We start from the raw sequence: 22,145 nt of genomic DNA on the forward strand, positions 1-22,145 counted from the left end.
AATAATTTGTAACGCCTTTTCTTATACAATAAATTATAATTTGCTTACATGATTGTTATATAATATAGATACCTTTTTTTCTTAAAAAATAAAAACTGTAATTTTAAGTTGTTTTGTTAATGTAACGAAATTAAATATATATTTTGAAAATATTGTTGTGGAATTATGGGTTATGATAATAAAATTATAAGTAATAATTCTACTGAATTATATCCAGACAAAAATAAAAAATTGAACAAACCTAATTTTTTAGATGTAGATTCAATTGAATGTAAGCCTAATTATATAACACAAACTTATATAATTAAAAATACTCTCAATGATGCAATAAATTGTAAGAAAAATGGCCAAACTTCTATTTTTAAGGAGGAAATTAAAAAGGAAAAAATGGAAAATAATTTTAGCTGCAATAACCAAGAAAGTGACTATGGGAATACGAATACATCCTTATATAACTTAGACAATAAAGAAGGAGTAAATATGCGTTCGAATGAAGCGAGCTTGACTACCTTATCTAGTATTGAATATATAGGAAATAAAAATGTCGAACAAAATTTAAATAGTATTGATAATATAAATATGCTAAACAGTACTAATAATGATTTAAATGGTTTACATTCTTATGAAAGTACATTAAAAGATTACGAAAAAGATTATGGAGCTAATACTGATATCGAAAGCGGAGAAGATACACTGCCACAGTTACACATAGATCTTGAAGAAAAAGAAAGACATAAAAGTGTAAAGAGGAAATATTGGGAAATTAATCAAAGTGATATAGTAGACGATAAAATAAATAATATATATAGAGATAGTAGAAATAATAAAAATTATACTTACTCACAAAAGATACAAATGGAATATGCATATGAAAGTTATGCAGAAAATAATATGAACTTAAAAGATGAAAAGGAAGGCAAAGAAGGGAATGCCTATAGTGAGCAGAATAAAAATACTCATATACGAACATTACAATTTCACAAAGGTGATAAAAATTTGTTTTTTCACTTTTTTAATGGTTATAATAAGGATTGTACGAATGATAGTAAGAGAAAGAAATATGCATATATGAAAGAGTTTGTTCAAAATCAAATTAATTTTTATGACTTTTTATTAGAGATTCATAAAAATGTACCATTATGGGGAGAATATGAATCCAATTTTTTTTTTCATTGGAAAAAGATAATGGAAATACGCATTGAAGAATTAAAAATATATAAATTAATATTTAGATCTTTATATGTTGAATCTGTTAAATATTTACATTTTCATATCTTAAAAATAATTATTGATGAACTTGATGAATTAAGAAAAGTGCACGAACCACAATATATAAAATTTATATTGTCAGAAAGTTATAAAAAAAATTATGAATCAAACTTTTATAAAACACCAAATATTAATCCTAATATGAATGAATATATCCAACTACATCATATGAAGCACATTGAAAAATATATGGATGTTAAAAAATTTATTAAGTCATTAGACATATTACAAAACCAAAAACAACAACCATATATAGTTCAGGCTATCGAAATTCCTTCACATATTTTTAATATGTATCAGAACAAGCTTAAAGACGAAATAGATTTTTCTTTTTTTAATTCTGAACATGAGAATAACATAACTATTGGGGAAATTAACATTTCTGCTAATAACCAATCTCTTCAAAAAAATACAGAGTTAAAAAAAAATGCTGAACAGTCTAATGGATTATTTAAAATAAAATCAGAGCATTTTGATAATCAAAAAATTGAGAATAATCCAGAACTTAGTGTCAATTTTTATTCCAACACCAGACTTGCACAAGGTGAAGAAAATGAAATAAAGTCTACCCCCAAGAATACTCAAAAGATGTCTTCAAAGAAAAAAGAAAATTATAAAATAAAAAAATTAAATTCGCCCATAAATACAAAGCCAAAGAAAAGAACAGGATATTATGATCTTGAAATTGATGGTGTTGTTGCATCCTTTGAAGCTAGAAAAGGGGTTTACTATGACAAATCAAGGAAATTGTGGAGAGCTAATTGGAAGGAAAATGGAAAAATACAAACAAAGGGATTCTCTGTAAACGGTTAATAATATAAATGAACAAAAGAACAAAATCATATAATTAAGAATGTCATGTCATTGAGTACCATTTTGAGCATTTTCAAATATGTTCTCAATTTTGTCTCATATAATTAATATATGTATTTTTAATTTTTTCGTTTCTTGCAGAGTATAAATCCGTTCAACTTGCTAGACAAAAGGCAATTGAGTGGAGGGAAATGAAAGAAGTCCAACTTTTATTATGAAGTGATATAATACAAGTATTTTTTTAATTCAAGTATACTTCCAAAAAAACGAAACTGCATACATATGTACTCTATGTTTTATTATACCTTTTTTATAATTAATTAATATATTTTGGTGAATGAAATAGTATCTTTTTAATATATTTTTTCTTATGATTAATCTAAGATTTGGGTATATCTATACTGTTTTTAAGTTTAATTAAAATTATATTTTAATTCATAGTTTATTATTGTCATTGCTATTGTTGCATTGCTTTGCTATTAAAAAGTGAAAGCCACATTAAAAAAGTAATCTTTCATATGATCCAATTAAAAAATAATAAAATAAGCAAGAATGGAAAAATAGACAAAATTGCGAAATATAAAAAATACCAAAAAAAATAAGCATAATATTAATTTGTGAAATATTATGATGGGGATGGAAACATAGAAATGAAAGAATGTATATCATTAGAAAGCGCCAAAATGTCAGATGATATAAAACTATTTTCCAAGGATTCTAAAAATGTTAGGTTTGAATTTTCGGATTTTTGTTTTGTATATAAATATAATAAAATCGATTGATTTATAAATTCAGACACATATTTCATATCATGTTCTTCCATTCCTAAAGCTGTTAAATAATTAGCTCCTATATTAAAAGATTTTTGTGTATATATTCTTTTATTTATGCTTATAATATCAAAAAGTATATTTATTTTTTTGCAAAACATATGATACTCTTGAATATTAAAAAGCGAATTAGAGCATGTAATGTTTAAAAAATTATTATTTTGATCAAAATGTATATTGAAATACTTTTTATTTAAATATGAGAATAAGATATTAATATTTTTATTTATTTGGTGTATATATTCTTTAAATTCACTATTTTTTATGCATTTAAATGATGTTGATAATGAACAAATTATGTTATTTACACTATTTTGAAAAAATGCATTTTTTAAGTTCTCTTCATATTCATAAGAAATTAATTTACCTTGTGTACTAATATTTTTAAATCCTTTTCTATAAAAAATTATGTAACAATTATTTGCACGAATATTTTCATTCAAATAGGAAAAAACGATATCTGCTTGTGAAAAGGGGGATGAAATAAATTTTTCAATGATGAAACTGGCTTTATTACTTATGTTTGTTATTACTAGCGTATTGTTTTTATCATCTACACCTTCTTTTTCACTATAAACATTATTATTTGTTTTGTTCTTTATATTTCTCAAAGTTGTAATAAAATCGTAATCGAAATTATATGGGTTATTTGTTTCGTCTATGTAAATTAAGTCTGGGTTAAATTTCTCGTATTGATTTTTTATTTCCATATAATTAATTTTATCATTATTTTTTATATATAAAATATTGTAAAATTCATCAAGGACATTTGTATTCATTCGATCTTCCTCTTTATTATTTCCTTCGTGAGTCTCTTTGTCTAAAAGTGTGAATGTTATAATCATTATTTTGCTATGATAATTTACAAAATTTTTAAAAAGCTTTAAAAGAAAATATTCATCCATTGAATTAGTACATTCTGAATGGTTAGAAGTATTAAATACACATCCCCAATATCTATTCTCCAAATTAAATGCTGCTAAAGCTCTATCCTCAATTATTTTTAAATGTTCCAAATTAAGAGTAACATTTTTATTCAAATTATTTACTAAACAATCGTACACATATTTAGGTATAACATTATTGCATACTGATAAATTTAAATAATTTTTATTTTTATATGTTGACAAAATATTATAATTATCTTCATCTACATTTTTTAAACTGTTGTAATTTTGTAAAGACTGGGAGCTGATATATCTTCCCCATTTTACTTTTCCATTTTTACAGAGTTCTTTAACAATTTTCATAATAATAAAAAAAATACTATCTTAATTTGAAGAAATATATCTTTTCCATTTTTCTTCGTATTGAGAAGAATTGTTTAATAATAAAAAAATCATATACAAGCTTATAGCATGTATAAGAAAGCTCTATATTGGCATAAGTTCATCGTTGCTTTCGGAAGGCGAAATAAATAGTTTTTAAATCAAATAAAACAAATTATATCCACACATAAAAAAACGATAAATAATAGAAGTAGCATAAGAAATAATTTAAGCATGTAGATTCCACCACATACATACATAAATATATATATGCGCTGGTTTGTGCAAGATTAAATTTTATTAAATTTGATTAAATGATATAAAAATATTGTGATTTTTTGTGTGTTCATCAATTTGATATACAAAATTTTTATAAATGAAATAATTCAATATGTAAATGTAATAATAAATTTGTAGCTACTAAATAATTTCCATTTTTAGTACTTTTCGGGAAAACGACGTCCCTTTATAGATCCATTAAATAAAGCCTCATATTATTTTATAAACACCAAATATGGAATATTTCTTTAACTTTAGCAGATAATTCTCTAGTTGTATATTACATGTATATAATTCTCTCTCTATATATATTTTTATATATATTGAAAGAATTTCCAACACTGAGAATAATGCAGAGAAAAAAAAATACAAAATTTCAACTAAATCATATATATATATAATGCATGTTCTATAGAAACATGAAACACAATATGTCATAATTATGTATTAATATCTTAAACTTCAATATAGGCTTTTAAATGAATAAGAATTCGCTTTTACAATTTTTTGAATGTAGGATTAAAAAAAAAAATTTGTTATATAGGCAAAAGCTTTTTTTTTCTTCCCTAAAAAGAGAGAACAATGACAGTGTTAATTTTATTTATAACGTAATTCCATCAAATAAAAATATATATTGTAAAGAAAATGGGGGGTACAAAATTGGAAAAAGAGGAAAAATAATTATTCCACATTTTATGTGCTATAGTAATTTGGGGATGGCAAACAATCGTACTAGCGATGTCCATAATGACAATAATGAATGTAAAAATTTTAAGAATAAAGATGATCACATAAATAAGGAGTTGGGTGAAATCAATTCGTTAGAAAACATTTTAGATGAAACTAATTCAACGATATATATAAATGATATTTGCTTTCAAATGGATAAAATGATACTAAAATGCCAAACTTATGAAGACATTTTATCTATTCTTATAACACATAGGGGAGCATTATTTTTACAAAATTTAATAACTGCTATACGGATGTTATCTGGATTTGTGATTGAAGATAAGAAAAAAAAAAAAATGGAAGAAGAATTGCGTATGTCATCTATTAAATATTCCGAATATGTTGACACCAAGGACAATAATAATAAATCTAATGACACTATACACCTCGATAATAATAATAATGGTGTTGATTTTGTGAATATCCAAAAAAATGACAAATATAATGAAAAAGAAAATAATATTAATACGAACAACCAAATAGACAATGAAAAAAGTATATCCCCCTTAAATGATGAAACAGGAATTGATATCATCGAGAGAAATGCTCTAGAAAAATACAAGAGCATATTTGAAACATTAAATAATAAAGAATTAGTAAAAAATGAAAATAAATTTGAAAAACAAAGAAATATAGAAGAAATAATTGTACTTGATGAAAGATTTAATTTATTAATTGATGATATATATAAAAATAGAAAACATTTTGATGTTATATCAATTTGCCATATTTTAATATCTTTAAAAGAGTTGAATTATAAACACTTTCTTTTATTTAATTGTTTTAATAGCCCTTTAAAAAAGTTTGATATATATATTAAGGAGCAATTTGAAAATAATCAAAAAAATATATCACATATTAATTTAGTTATTCATTTATTATTAAAATGTTTTGATGCATATATATGGGCTGGATACTATAATTTAGACATATACAATAAATTAATAAATAGCATTTTATTAAATGATTTTATATATGTAAATCACAAATTTTTACAAGAACAGCACTATGACAAAATAAAAAAATACACTTTTATGAATTATACTTATGACATAAATTATCCGATAAATATCAATGAGGTATTGAAAACGTTCAATCTGAGGAGTGATCTTACTGAACTTCATAATTTTAATAGTAATTTTTGCTTTTCAAAAAACTCTTACATCGAACCTTGTGAGGCTGAAGAAAATATAGATAAAAAGGAAATCATAAATGGTTATGAGACTAAGGACACGGTGAATTTTTCACACAAACAGATAAATAAACTAAATGGGGCAACAATTGAAGGGGGAAATCAGAATGAAATTATAAAAGACGAAAACTATATCAATACAATTACTCCTATCAAAAATATTGACAATATCAATGATAATGGATGGCTTTGTTGCCCAATTTTTCTTAACCCTGAATTATTCCTAAAAAGTATGGAGATATGCAAAAACATCTATGCTTATAATCCTGATTTTTTTATAAAAAGTGAAAAAATTGTGTATTATTACACACAATATTTAAGTCCATCAAATTTGAGTTTGATAGCAGATGCATTTTCAAAGCATAAAGTATTTTCGTTAGAACATGATAGATTATTTTTCCATATATCCAAAATATTGGAAAATAATTTTGATAAATTTTCTTATGAAGATATATTTATAATCTTGAGATCTTTTAAAAAAATGAATTTATGTTTTAAAAATAGTATAATTTTAAGTGCACAATTATTTAAAGAATATTTTGATTATTTATATATAAATAGAAAAGAATGCATATTGTCTTTAAAAGATATTTCAATCTTAATCGAGGCATTATCTTTTTTTGATTTTCATCATGAAAATATTGATAATTGCATTATAAGTTCATTAAAATATATAGAAGATTACATAGACGAAATAGATGAAGAAACATCTATAAATATATCTTATGCATTAGTTCTATCAAATTTGATTAATGCTAATACGTATTTATTTTCTTTTTTATGGAGAAAAATAGGAAAAACAACTTTTTGGGAAAAACGAAAACAACAAATATGTTTATTATGGTTATCACACATGATACAATTTAAATGGATGGATTATGATTTACCAAAATTTTGTGTTCTTGAATCTTTAAAAATTTTTTTTTTAAAAAGAAAAGAAAAAAATTATTCATTTTTTAAAATTATATCATATATTTCAAATATTTTAAACCAATTTAATATACAACACGATGTTTTTGTAGATATTTATGGACCATATATATTAGACATTTTAATCAAAAATAAAAAACAAGTTATTATGCTAACTCAGGATACAACTAGAAATGATATTAATATGCAGTTAGGTGATTCAAAAATTATCTTTAACCATTTAAAATTATATGGATATAATGTAAGGTCTATTAATATCAAATATTTTGATTCATTAACCGAACCCCAAAAAAAGGATTACATAAAAGATGTTGTTAGTTATTTTTAGCTTATACAAGAAATTTATGAACAAAAAAAAATAACGCGACTGAATGAGTGTGTCAGTCCATCGCTATATAGAAAAATAAAAAAATAAAAAATAAAATAAACAAGACAAACAACCAAATGAACAAACCAATAGATGAACAAAAAATACAGTCGCGTGTAAGGCTGCGGCTTTTATTAAAAAATATAACTATACTAAAATTTGTTTTACAATAATTATTTTTTTACTTTATTCATTTTTATTGTATAATTATTATTTTCTTCTTTTTTATGTACTTTTTTAATTTAATATTTTTTCGAAATTTTTGTCTATATCAATTATTCGAATAGCTATATTACTAAAAAAATTGTAAATAGTTTTCATTTTAACATTAATTAAAAAACTTTTTTTTAAAATTGTTAAATAATAAAAATGTGGCAAATAAAATTGTTTCATTGTGTTATAACCTATATATTTTAATATGTTATATTCGTTCAGAATAATATAGTCCTCAGTATTCTCATAAAAAGAAATATCTTTGTTTGCATTATCAATGGGCTTTTTATTATCCGTATTTGATTGAGCTGATTTTTTTTTTTTTTTTTTCTCTTCTTTTTCTTCTTCATTTTTCTTTTTCTTCCCTTCGTCTTTCACAGCTTCATTTGGTATATCAATTTTCTTTTGATTGCTGAGAAATATAGCTGTATTAAAATCATAGGTTTCATAATAATTTTGTTCTACATCATTTGTTCCGATTAAAATATGAGAAAAAAACATTTGCTTATTAGTTTTAACTTGATCAATTATGGTATTCATATTTCCATTATTTAATATTTTTCTGTATAACGTATCATTTATATTATTATCACAATTCCAAGGATATAGATGAATAGGGATATTTAAAAATGCATAAAAGTATACATAAAAAACAACACAGTCTATTTGCATACAATTTTCTTCTAACTTATTAAACAATTTTAACAATTTAATAAATTTATTTAAAATTGTTTCAAAGGAAACATTATTAAATTTTTTAGACACGTAACTTTTTATATACTGTAATTTTAAATATCCTTTTATTATATTGTAATTACTATTTACAAAAAATTTATAAGTATAATTATCATAAATTTCTTTACAAAAAAATAAAAAATATTCATAGACTTCATTAAATTCGTTTAAAATGTAATATATTCTCAAGTTCATATCATTTTTGGTGGCATCCAAATTTTGGGATGCATTTTTATCTTTGCTATTATTTTGTAATGTGCTTGGTTTCGTTTCCTTATTTAATGAATTTATAATATGCAAAGTTTCATAAACACTTTTTTTCTCCCCATTAAAATAGCTATGGGTTTTTATTACTTCAAAATTCGAATCACAAGAAACGTACTCTACTTTGTCTGTTATATTGTAAAGTTTGCACAATGCTTTTATTATTAATATAGACGGGTTTGGAAATCTCAATATTCTTGTAAAATAATTCTTTCGATCTTCCTTTAAATATGCGTCATATATATTATCGTACATGACATAAAGTTTCCCATCATCATATTTCATATTTTGTTCTCCAATCTTCATTTTTTTATTATATATATATTTAATTTAAAAAATGTGATACATGCATATATTTTATAGGAATACTAAGGGGATATATATACTGAGTAAACATAGCATGTTGTAATTAAAAAGGTAAGCAAAAAACAGATAATATATTTTTGTTTTGCTTTTATAACTACAAAATTTATTCTTTATTATCTTCAAAACTTTTGTACATATTTATATATTAACATTACAAAGGATCCAAATGTTTATGCTATTTTATATATTAAATAATACTTTTTGTGTGTTGCAAAAGCAACCATTCTGCGCTATATACATATAATTACAATTGTCACTTTAATTTATTCTTTGCAAGTATATATTATCATTAATATATTTGCATATTTTTTAAAATATAAAAAACATATTTTTTTTAATTTTTACTATATTTTCGATAAAAAACATTTCATTTGAAATGTTGTATAACGTCTTTTCCTTTTCCCCAAAACAAAAAAAATATTGCTGACATTTTTATTATAAATAATTTTAATGTTTAAATATGCACCTTTATTTTTTTACTTTTTTTTGTTTAATTTTTTATATCATTCATATATTTCATTGATTGAATTATTCTATTTGTGTTATTTTATAAAATTATGTGGAAAATACACCATAGAACCAATTGCATTAAAATGAATAATCATAAATAGCGAATAAATTATAAATACGTGCATGCATAAATTCATATGTTTATATATTCATATAATACAACTGTAAATGCAAAAAAAAATTAATAACTCTAATATATAAGAATGAAGCTATTACAACATGAACATCACACGTGTAATATGCATGAAATATGAAAATTTTATGAAATAAATTATAAGATAATGATAAAAAAAGGAAAAAAAAATTAAATGTGTAAATGCCTATGAGAATAAATGAACGAATGTGCTATTTAAAAATTGCAATTGTTAACCAATAAAAACGAATTATAACCAAAAACGTTCATACGTTGTTGTATGACAATTTCTTTTTGGTATCCAATTTTACATTTGGGGAAATTTAATAGAATAAGGGATTCCCTTCTTAATTGTATAAAATTGAGTATATTTTTAATGCATGTTATAAAACTTTGAGAGAGATCTATGTCTTTTTTCCTTTTTGGTGTCGTGATGATTATTATGGTTATTATTTGCATTACACATAAATGGGTGTCCTTTTATTTTAATATTTAAATTGGTTTCATAACCTAATAAATTGTTATCATTCAAATAATTTAATTTTTCAATATAATGTTTTTTATCATGTTCACTTAATTTTCGAAACCCTCCACCAGTTCTTAAAATCAGTTTTATGTCTGACGCTGTATTAGCAGTATCATTGCTATTTTCTATAAAAGATATTTTTTGATCATTTTTGTTATGATGGCTAGTAGTTCGGTTATTACTATGGGTATGCTTATGTTCGGAAATATTATCGTTACTAACAAGGTGGTTATTTTTTATCCGTGAAGTTCGGCGAGTGTTAGATTTGTATTCCTTTGGGTACAATAAGTTACTATTATTAATTGATGTATCCATAGAATTATTTTTGGAATATTTTTTATTATTATTGTTCCATTTATCAATATTATCATATGTGGTTTTATGAGACATATTTTCTATTTTGTTTTTTCGATGACCACTGTTATTATTAATATCATAATCATTATCATAGTTTTGTTTTTTTTTATTATTGTTTGTATTTTTCCTGTTATCATTATTTGCGCTTTCATTTCTTGAGCTGGTATTTTTATTTGTCAAATACTCACTTAACGTTTTTTCTGAGAGCAAATTTGATGATTCATTATTATCAATATTTAAACTTTTTAGGTGTGCTTGTGATAATTTATAGTTTGTTGTGTTTTTATAATTTGAATAAGAATTATCATTTTCTGCTATATTTCTACTTAAACGTTCGTTTATTTTTTTTTGCTTGTCCAGCGCAGCTAATATATCATTAATTTTATGATTCAATTTTTTTATCGTTTGATTTAGTATATCTACATTTTTTTGATCAGCTTTTTCATTTATTTCATTTTGAAAATTTTCATACATTTTTTCAATGTTATAATTTGGTTGCTTAGTGTAATTATCAAATAAGGACATTGATTTTTCGTAATTATTATTTTCATTATCATCATTATATAATTCTATTGTATCCTTTTTTTTTCCTCCATCATTAGAATGTATCCTAGTACCATCCGTGGTATCATACAAATTTACTAAATCACTTTTTCGAGTTGCTTGGCTATTTTTTTTATCATGATAAAATGATGATTCACTTTTTTTTTCCATATTATCATAATCATTATCATTGCTAATTAATGATATATTGTTGCTTTTCATTTTATTATGACTATTCAAATTGGAAAAGACACTACCTTTTCTATCTTTTGAAGTATTTTTATCAGCATAATATCGAGCTTTGCTATCAAGCTTATTATTGCTATAGATATTGGCACCATTTATACCACTATTAATGTTCGGATTTATATTACTGTTGTGATAGTTGCTATTAGAACTAGTACCATTATTTCTATAGCCATTTAACATCATGGATCTAATTTTATCTATTAGATATTTCTCAAAATATTGTGCCTTTAATTTGTTGAAACAACATAATAATAATTGATTTTGGTTTTTACAAAAAAAATTTATTATTTTAACTTTTGCTTCTCTTCTACGTCTTATTATATTTAGCCATGTAAAAAAAATGTTTTTTTTTGTATTATACATTTTGTCGCGAACTAAAAATTTTAAAATAATATATCGAATTTTCAAATTCATATACTCTAAGTCTTTTTTAAACATATTTCGTTCATCGTTAAGTTTTAATTTCAAATCATGATTTTCTTTCAAAGAATTCATATTATCTATTATTTCCTTCTTTAATTCATCATTTTTTAAAGTTAATTGTCTTTCCAGTTTTGTACATTCATCTTTGCTTCCTATGCTTTTTCTTATATCATTAATTTTTTGATTGCATTCAAAAGAATTCTTATTGTAATATTGCAATTCTTCGAAGATGTATACTATAATTTGCCCTATTACATCAACATTATTCCTATCCTCAAATAATTTTCTTTCTGAAAAAGGGAAAGATTTTTTGTATCTATGAATACATGTATATATATGTGATGCTTAATTGGTTAGTTCGATATTTTTTGATTTATATGCCTCGATATAAATTAAAAATACTTCTTTTATTAAAATGTGATAACAATTTTTTTTATGCTAACTAATAAAATGTATTTGTCTAAATACTTATGCTATCACTAAACTGTGTGATTGTGTTTTATATATGCCTATAATATTGTCTATGCATTATTTTATTTTACAGCTACATTTTCGTTATTTTGCACACACACTATTTTTGGGAAGTTCATTTATTTTTTAATTTTCTTTGGGGCCTTACCAACATTTTCAAATTCATTGCAAGAAGAGCCACTTAATTTAGATTTTATTTTTTTTATATATTCTTTTGTATCTATTAGAATATTATTATATTCATCATTTTTATCGAGTAAATACTTAATTTCTTTCCCAAACTTTTTAATCAATGAAAATAGTTGTTCATATTTTTTACTTATATCTTTTTGGTTGTTGGTTATACAAGTAAAATATTCGCATATCTCACTTGTATTGTTTATTGAAGCTTGCTTTTTATAATTAGCTTTACTATAGTTACTTAAATCTAAAAACGATTTATTATTGAAACTCATCCTTTCACTAAATGAAGGGGACTCACTACTTTTTTTTTGTTCCATATTAATTACAAGTAGAGATGAAAGAACAATAAAATTGATGAAATAGCTAAGAAATAATAATGAAAAAAATATTCAAAGAAACTAAAACACCAATAATAATACAAACAGCGATCATTTCTAAAACTTAATATTTTATCATATTATTTATTAAATAACTTTTTTAAACAGCGATTGTATCGAGGCAAAAATATTTATATGTACGATTATTTGTGTGTCTGCTTATTTTGTCAATTTCCCTCCTCCTCCCTTCATATTTAAATGAAAGGAAAATTATTACTTTTGTTTTATGCCTATTTTAGTATAAAAATAAAATCATTAAATATTACATAAAAGGAACTATATATATATATACATACATATATTAATAATAGCGTGCCTATACACACATAATTTAATTAATCATCCTTTATAGTACTTTTTCTACATTAATGAATAAGTTAGGAATACTCCTATTTTAATAGTATCCTTTTTATTTTTGTTTATTAAAATGTTTTATTTATATTTTTTTATGAACTATAAATTGAGTCCTTCGACAATAATACCTTTATATTAAAAAGAATAAAATGGAATATTCATTAGACGAGCAAAAATTAAGTCTCTACAATGTTTTATTTTATTACTGTCTTTTTTTCCACCCTTTCCCCTTTTTTACTATATTAACACATTATGAATTTAAACGTATGCATTAATTTATAATTTTTTTCGTTTATTTGTGAATTTTCAAAGATATGAATATATTTAAAGAATAATAATTATTTAGTTTTATAGTGTTATAAGATTTAATAATTAATAGATAATTAAAAGAAATGTATTATGCATATATTTATATTGTGCATAGTGATATGCATTTTGACCCTATTTTTAAATTACACATTTTATGATGTATATACACAATTACTATTAAAAGATAAAAAATGTTGCATATAATAATATTCTATTGAAAATATGGGGGAAAATTATAAAACTATATATACATATTTTTTTTAAGGAATAAGCTATTTTTATGTAATAAAATTGTGTCTCATGTAATTTGTTAAATATATCTTAATACAAAAAAATAAAATATCTCACAAGAAAAATATTGCGAAACAAATGTAAGATATGGAAATGTTATGACGGAATAAATATAATTTATTAAAAGCATTGACAACAGAAATGTGCAATGCTATTTTATGATATTAATTAAATTAAGACCACTTCGTAAATTTTGATTTTCTCTTATTGTTTTATGAGCGCATACACTTTTTTGTATTTTCATTTTAATAAACCTATATTATTACTTTATTAGCATATTTTGATAATATTATATGAGCAATAAAAATGTAACCATTATTACTATTCTTAAACATATTGTTTTTAGCATACTCAATTTGTAAAAGCCTCATATACGGTTTATACCATTTGAGATTTACACAATTTTTTTTTCATGTGTACAAAACTGGAACAAAGTTATATTTTTTATTTTTTTTATTTTATTATTATTATTTTATTACATATATATATTTTTTTATTTTACATTTATGTATCCTATATTGTTTTCATTTTTTCTTTAATTTTTTCATAATGTACAATTCGTCCCTTTAGATAATTATTCTTTACGCCCCTCAAAAAAAATATAATGTATATTCATAATGTATACATTGTATGCTCAATAAAGAATATTTTATAAATATTATTATGCTTATAAGAAAACATAAATTAAATATGAATACGAAAACGAATTAAGATAATTCAAATGTTTTTGTACCATTTTAAATGAAAGAAGAAAAAAATATTTTCCAAAAAAATACAAATTTTTTTTAACGTGTTTGTTTATCAATATGCTAAACATACTTACATTAATTTGGGGATATATATATGTGTATATATAGAATCATATAATAAGATATGCATATATATGTTTGCCTGTTTATATTGGGATGTGTGTATGCATATAACATTACTTGTGTATAAATTTTATTTACCAATTTTATTACACACGCCATTACACCGCATAACATTGTTTACACCATACATATATTTATATAATTATATGGTCATATATTTTAACGCGTTTGATTTTCTTTTTTGCCATTTTAATGACCATATTTGCTCTTTAAAAAATGGATAATCAGACAGTTTTAAGGAGATCAACGCGAATAAGCCAAAATTTTGACCCAAACAAAAAAATAAATTACTACTTAAGTGATGAATCGAGTGACGATGATTTAGCAAATAAAAAAAAAGAAAGAAAAAAGAAAAGAAGTTCAAATAAAACTAATGCCCATTCAAATAGTAGTGATATAAATTATTCTGCCGATGAAAGTAGTTATAGTATAAATGAATCGGATAAAGGCGATGACGACGAGGATGATATTGATAAATTATTAGAAGGTAGAGAAGAGGATGAAGGGAACCCAAAAAATAAAAAAAGTAAAAAAAATGGAAAAAATAAAAAAAAAAGTGATAGTAATGAAAGCCCAAAAAACAAAGACAAAACAATAGTTTTATATAAAAGTAGTGATGAGCAAAACACAGAAGATTCTTCTGATGATATTGCAAAGACAAAGAGTAAAAATTCGAGAGGATCAAAAGATGCTTCGAATCGAACAAATAAAACTTCTAAAAGAACTGATGATGCCCAAAATAGAATAAGTAGCACTCCTAGAGTATATGTTTCAAAAAATGTAAGTTACATTGATAAATTAAATGTAGATATGGATGATGACGATTTTGACATCTTTAAAAAAAGTAGCAAACTTGACAAAAATAAAAGAATATCAACCAGTATTATACATCGTAGATTAGCTGAAATAACATCAAAAAAAAGGAAAAGTGTTTATATCGAATCAAGTAATAGTGATAAGTCAAGTGAAGAAAGTGATGATGAGTATACAAATGAAAAATTCAAAACATCGAAAAAAGCCAAGCACAATAATGATGATAATAATAACAAATCGATTATTAGCGTAAATAATAAAAAAAAACATATAATTAAAAATTTCGAAGATTTTAATTTATATGAAAAAATAAAAAAAAATCCTAAAAATTTTCATGAAATCATTGAAGATATATATTATAGTTTATTTAATAGAGAAGAACGTGATGAAAAAATTAAAGTACCAACATTTTTTTTAAACTTTTTAGCTGAATGTTCAGGAAATGAAAGTGTTACATGGACAATGGATATAATAGATTATATAGACAAGCAAGTATATATATATGAGGATGGCGCAGGTACCGATATTGGTAATAATAACATAAGGGGAACGTTATTATTGCCTAGTAATAATAATGCTTCAGCGTATCCTTCTCGATTTAATGAATTGGTAGCACCCTCCACAGTCAGATCATGTACCAAAGTCACAAACATAGATGAAATAATTAAAGATGAAAATAGTCTTGAAAAGATTTGCACATTTAAATGTGAAAAATTAGAACAATATCTAAATGAGAGTTTAGAAAATGATGCATTAATAAAAAGTAAAAATGAAAATAATAGATCATATAAAGCTTTTAGTAAATTTTTTTCAGATTTTGCATTTCATTTTGAAGATAATCATATAAACGATATTTTATATATATGTATATGGGTATTTTCATTAAATGTTAGTAAATATCGAAAAATTCGATTTACTGCTTCTCTTGCTAGTTTTTCATTATTATTAGGATTGTGTAAAAAAATTAATTACATTAATAATCATGAAAAACAATCTAGAAAGCAACTTTTATCTGAGTATATAAGGGAGAGAACTACAAATAATTTGATAAATATGGATCGGGGTGACAAAAGTAATAGAAGACGAAATAATACAATAGTAATAAACGATGTCGACATAGAGGATTTGATAAATTTTAATGATAAAAGTGAATTTGCTGATGAAAATCGTGCTATTTTAGATCGAAATTTAATTATAAGTCAATTAATTAATGATATCAAAGAAGACAGACAAAACTTAACTATGTTAAATAATTTCTTATTATGTACATATAATATTTTATATAAAAATAAAATAAGAGATGTTTTTGTAGATATAAGAGTATTAACATTAGAATATTATTGTAAATATTTAGAAATCTTACCAATTTATTTTACAAATCGAAAATTTACAAAATTATTGATATGGATATTATATGATAAAGATAGTAAAATAAAAATAGGTTCTTTAAATATTTTAATTCATCTTTGTAATTATTATAATATGAATTCAAATAATAATTTTAAAATTGTTGAACTAATATACTTATGTAAAAAAAAAGTATTAAATTTAATTTTTGATAATGATCATAATGTTCGAATGAAAACCTTTGAATTGATATTACAAATGAGTAAGATGAAAATTGACAAACAAGAGTTACAAAATTTTAAAAAGAAATCAAAAGGACTAAATAATAGTTCTAACAATAAAAATGGAGATAAGTCTAGTTCTTCTGAGGAAAGTGATATGAGTAATGGAAAAGACAACGAAAATGGTAAAGATCAAAATGTAAGCATTCTTTCAAAAAGAGAGAAAAAAATTGTAAACAACTTAATATGGTTTAATAACAATGAAAAAATATCTAGCATAATAACAAGTTTAATATATGAATCACAATTGAAAAGTAAAATTAAAGAAAATATTAAAAAAAAAAATACCTATTTTGATATTGGGCAAAATGAGACTAATACTGAAATAGATAAGTATAATTTAGCATGTATAACAAAATATTTAAATAAAAATATACCAACAGTTAAAAATTTTGTGCATTATTTTGATTATCTTACTAATTATAATGAAAATATGAAATTATATACACTTGTTAACAAATTTATCAAAGGAATCCGGGATAAAATCGATTCTGTATCATCCATCGATATAATAATTGAATTATTATGTGAAAGTGATATGTCTTTTATGAATTATATAAAGATGACGAAAAAGAGGAATATCAATGATAAAGACAATAATCAATTAAAGAGGACAGACAGAACTGGTGAATCTGATGAGAATGAAGATGATAATAAAAGCAATGATTTTGATGACCCTCCCGAAGAAGATTCAAATACTAGCACCGATAAAGACCTGAGGAAATGCCTCCTTCATATATGCGAGTCATCATATAGAAATCTTCAAAACGATATAATGGAATTAGAGAAAAATAAAAATAAAAAATATTCTAATTCTATAAGTAATAATGGTAATAAATTCGAAGAAAGCAGCTCCCATAATAGAAAATTAAATAATGATATAAATTTGATTAAAAGAATGATTATATACACATTTAATATAATAAAGAATAGTAAAATACTTATAAAAATGCATCAAACTAACCAAGAGCATTTACTATTAATATTAAAAATATTAAAGCATGCATTAAATGAATGTAAACATATATATAAAAGCAAAGAAAAGAATAATATATATAATTTTACCTCAACAATTTTGGAATATTTTAAAAATGATATAAATAGTAATGTCAACTATTTTTTTAATAATATTTTTACATATTTAAAAGAAACATATGAATATTTGTTTTATCTATTAAAAAATTTTAAGTTACCATATTATTCTTCAAAATATACAATAAATATAATATCGTTATTTTTGTCTTTAAATCCCTTTTTAAAGAATGATAATAACATATTACCAGTAGATTTACTTTTTGATTTATACTATACTTATTTTAATAATTTTATTGACGCCTTTATATATTACAGAAATAATTATTATGCCGAAATTGAGTGTGATGAAGAAGAGGGGTATATACAAAATAAAAAAAATAATAAGGTAGCTATAGTTAGTGAAAGTTTAGTGCATAAGGAAAAACATGTTGTTGAATCTATTGAAAATGATATTGTTATTAATATTACCAATCTGATACATATATATACAATATGTTTTAATTATATAAATAATGACTTGTCTAATTATCACCAAAAAAAAAATGACGCAATAAAAAAAAAAATTGATAAAGACATTAAATACGTTATAGAATATGATTTTTTTAAATTCATTGTAAATGAAAAGTGCCAAGCCATATTTAAAGACAATGTTTTTTTAAGTGACATATTTGATGAAAATGAAATGGCATATTATGATCAATATTTCTTACAACCGGATCTTAACCAAAGGGAAGGAGAAATGGATGAAGACCAAAATGACGAAAGCGAAGATAACGAAGAAAAGGACGAAGGAGATGACGATGTGGATGATGATGAAGGGGAGGAACAAACTGGAGAAGAAAATGAGGATAATGAAAATGACTCAGATTATGATGGTGAACACGGAGGTTCAAACAAAGAAAGAAGAAGAAAAAAACAAAAATTAGGAAAAAAAAAATCGAAAAAAAATAACCTTAACAATAGTAATAAAAATGGTAGAAAAAATGATATAAATTTTGGAAACAAAAAAGGAATGGACAAAGTTAGTGTAAATAATAAAGATGGCAATTTTCCTTATAAGCATAATATACACAACTTGTATTATAGCCCTGATGCATGCATACATGCCAATGTGATAATAGAAATATGTTTTTATATTATAAAAACAAAAATAAATTCAATATATTATTATGATGATGAAAATACTATTCCTAATACTCCATCTTCTCGATTAATTTTACTTTGCATCGATCAAATATACATTATATATGAAAACTATATTTACCATTTATGCAAAAAGAGATATTTTTTTAATTATTTATACAATTTCTTTTTAAAAACCGAAGAAAATAATGACAATAAAAATGACCAAACAGAAGGCAATGGAAATTTAGGGAATAGCAATTTTCAGGATAAAACTGAAGTGAATAATGGAAAAAATAACGAAACAAAAAATGAAGAAGAAAAAAAAGATGGTGAAGATGGTGTAGATAAAAACTTTGATCAAGATGGAAAGAAGAAAGATGAGATAAATGTAAATATGGATGATTTTAAAAAATTAAAAAATCTTAATGAGAAAAAAATAAATATATTAAAAAATATATTTATCGAAACAAATTATATATATGATAATATAATATCATTAAGAGATGAACTAAATTTATTATTAATACTTTTAATAAAACATTCAAATAATACGGTATTGAAATATGGAACATTTTTAAATCTTATGAATGTTGCACAATTAGACAATGTATTGTTATATTCTATTAATGATTTAAAAAAATATAAAACATTAGAATTAGTATTAAATATATTAAATAAAGAAGAAGTAGAGAAAGGAGTTGAAATATATGATGAAATGTATTACACCAATCATGTTGACACAATTTTAAATAATATTGCGAATGGAAATGAGGAAGGATTATTTGAATTTGTAGAAAAATATACAAACATAAATGAGGAAATTAATAAATATAAAAATGTATCAAGATATGTTTACAAAGAAGATAATGCACTTTTTAACTTTGTTACAGAATTATTTAAAAATGTAGAAAATATAAATAATGATAATTATAATTTTGTTAATTCATTTTTATCAATTGATATAGGCGTATTTTTTCCTATTAATACATACACATATATTGTAGATATGTGTAAAATATATAATAAAGATGAATTAAGTAATAAAACAAGTATATTGGAAATGCAATATATGCACATGACTTTAATAATAGCACAATTTATATTAAACTCAAATAACATTAATATTTATAATAGTTGTTTAGGTGTTTTATTGTTAATACATCTTAACGTTAAAAATAAAGGACTATCATCCATAGCATTAACTTTCCATAACAAGCTAAAAAAATATAATATAAATATATTTTATGAAGTATTATTATGTGCATTAATAGGATTATACACAGCATATATAAATAATGCATTAGAAGAAAAAGATCTGTTATTATTTAGTGCATCCATAGCTAGCCGTCTAGGTGTTAAAATTGTGGATAAACAAAAATTGCCTTTATGTAAATTTATACATTCATGTGTTAATTGTGCTTTAAATTTAAAAAATCAAAATACTTTTATTAAATATATACTACCATATGCTCAAAAGTTGAACTTAACAGAATATCAAATTAATTATTTAAAAAAACAAATCTTGGGCTTAATACAATCTTATAATATATCTAATAATACAGATATCAAATTTGAAAATAGTATTTTTGAGCACATGTTACTTGTTATAAATAAAAAGAAAAAACTAAATGATGAATTTAAAGATATCAATTATGAAAATTCTTATATGAATCTTAATGAAACAATACATATGAATATAAGAAAAAATCTTCCAAATAATTCAACCACAAGTCAGCAAGATCATATTATCAAAACTAAGAAAACTTCACAGGATATATCTGGTAATACAAAACAAAACGAAAAAACGACTAAGCTTAAAAATAACAATCAACAAAATGGCGTCAATGATAAAAAATTAGACCAAAATATAAATAAAAATGATGAGGAAAGATATACCTCAGACAATGAAAAAATAACATCTGGCATACACATAAATGATTATATAAATCAGAACGAAGACGAAGAAGATAATGATGTAACTATTATAGATAAAGCAAATGAAAATAGTAACAAACAAATTAATAAACATATTTATGAAATAGAATCCAGTCCAAAACCTAAGAGAACTACTAAGTTAACAAAATTACAACCAATCGCGAAAAACGAAAATGGAAAAACCGTAAATAATAATGAAGGTAAAAATATACATCCAAATCAATTACCTAAAGAATCAGTAGATCATTCTTTAAACAGTTCATTAAATAATAACAATGCTGAAGATAATGATGATATATCTATTATATCAGAAAATAAAATGAAAATGAATTATTTTGATGAACATGATGAAGATGACGATGACTCTATTTCTGACATAATGCCAGGAATGTCACCTATGAAGATGCAAAAAAAAGGAAGGAGCGAATTATCAACCCCCATTTCGTACGCTGATGATTTGATGAATTTCTGATCCATGATTGTTTTATTTTTTACGTAATATTTAGTGTACATGCATATATACATATTTATGTATGTCAAATTGGCTTAATGCCTATTTTTTATTTTCAACAGTCAATTATGTTATTAATGTGAAAAAAATAACAAATTGTATTTAAAAGTTTCAAACATATTTTATTTCAATTATGTAGCTCTGCTACTAAAGAAACGAAATAACTACTTATACATAAAAAAAAAGTTCAAATGTAATATCATATTTTTAGAACAAAATTTATCATAATAAATGAAAATTCA

General features: G+C 22.8%; 6 protein-coding genes across 6 annotated transcripts; 3 read left to right on the plus strand and 3 right to left on the minus strand.

Moving 5' to 3' along the window:
• Window positions 1-165: 165 nt before the first annotated feature.
• On the plus strand, window positions 166-2,300 carry PVVCY_1302120 (transcription factor with AP2 domain(s), putative; the record flags this gene model as incomplete). The annotated part of the gene is made up of 2 exons (XM_008623887.2): window positions 166-2,077; window positions 2,224-2,300. 2 exons carry the CDS (start codon window positions 166-168, stop codon window positions 2,298-2,300), a joined length of 1,989 nt encoding a protein of 662 aa, XP_008622109.2.
• Window positions 2,301-2,707: 407 nt separating this feature from the next.
• PVVCY_1302130 (serine hydroxymethyltransferase, putative) lies at window positions 2,708-4,162 on the minus strand (the record flags this gene model as incomplete). The annotated part of the gene is made up of 1 exon (XM_008623888.1): window positions 2,708-4,162. One exon carries the CDS (start codon window positions 4,160-4,162, stop codon window positions 2,708-2,710), a length of 1,455 nt encoding a protein of 484 aa, XP_008622110.1.
• Window positions 4,163-4,938: 776 nt separating this feature from the next.
• PVVCY_1302140 (conserved Plasmodium protein, unknown function) lies at window positions 4,939-7,641 on the plus strand (the record flags this gene model as incomplete). The annotated part of the gene is made up of 1 exon (XM_008623889.1): window positions 4,939-7,641. The coding sequence occupies one exon, from the start codon at window positions 4,939-4,941 to the stop codon at window positions 7,639-7,641; it is 2,703 nt and encodes a 900-aa protein (XP_008622111.1).
• A 276-nt stretch (window positions 7,642-7,917) lies between these two features.
• On the minus strand, window positions 7,918-9,198 carry PVVCY_1302150 (conserved Plasmodium protein, unknown function; the record flags this gene model as incomplete). The annotated part of the gene is made up of 1 exon (XM_008623890.1): window positions 7,918-9,198. The coding sequence occupies one exon, from the start codon at window positions 9,196-9,198 to the stop codon at window positions 7,918-7,920; it is 1,281 nt and encodes a 426-aa protein (XP_008622112.1).
• Window positions 9,199-10,274: 1,076 nt separating this feature from the next.
• On the minus strand, window positions 10,275-12,970 carry PVVCY_1302160 (conserved Plasmodium protein, unknown function; the record flags this gene model as incomplete). The annotated part of the gene is made up of 2 exons (XM_008623891.1): window positions 10,275-12,289; window positions 12,619-12,970. The coding sequence occupies 2 exons, from the start codon at window positions 12,968-12,970 to the stop codon at window positions 10,275-10,277; spliced, it is 2,367 nt and encodes a 788-aa protein (XP_008622113.1).
• A 2,102-nt stretch (window positions 12,971-15,072) lies between these two features.
• PVVCY_1302170 (conserved Plasmodium protein, unknown function) lies at window positions 15,073-21,864 on the plus strand (the record flags this gene model as incomplete). Its single annotated transcript, XM_008623892.2, has 1 exon — window positions 15,073-21,864. One exon carries the CDS (start codon window positions 15,073-15,075, stop codon window positions 21,862-21,864), a length of 6,792 nt encoding a protein of 2,263 aa, XP_008622114.1.
• Between the last annotated feature and the right edge of the window lie 281 nt (window positions 21,865-22,145).

This window comes from Plasmodium vinckei, assembly GCF_900681995.1.
Source record: "Plasmodium vinckei vinckei genome assembly, chromosome: PVVCY_13".
Lineage (NCBI taxonomy): Eukaryota > Apicomplexa > Aconoidasida > Haemosporida > Plasmodiidae > Plasmodium > Plasmodium vinckei.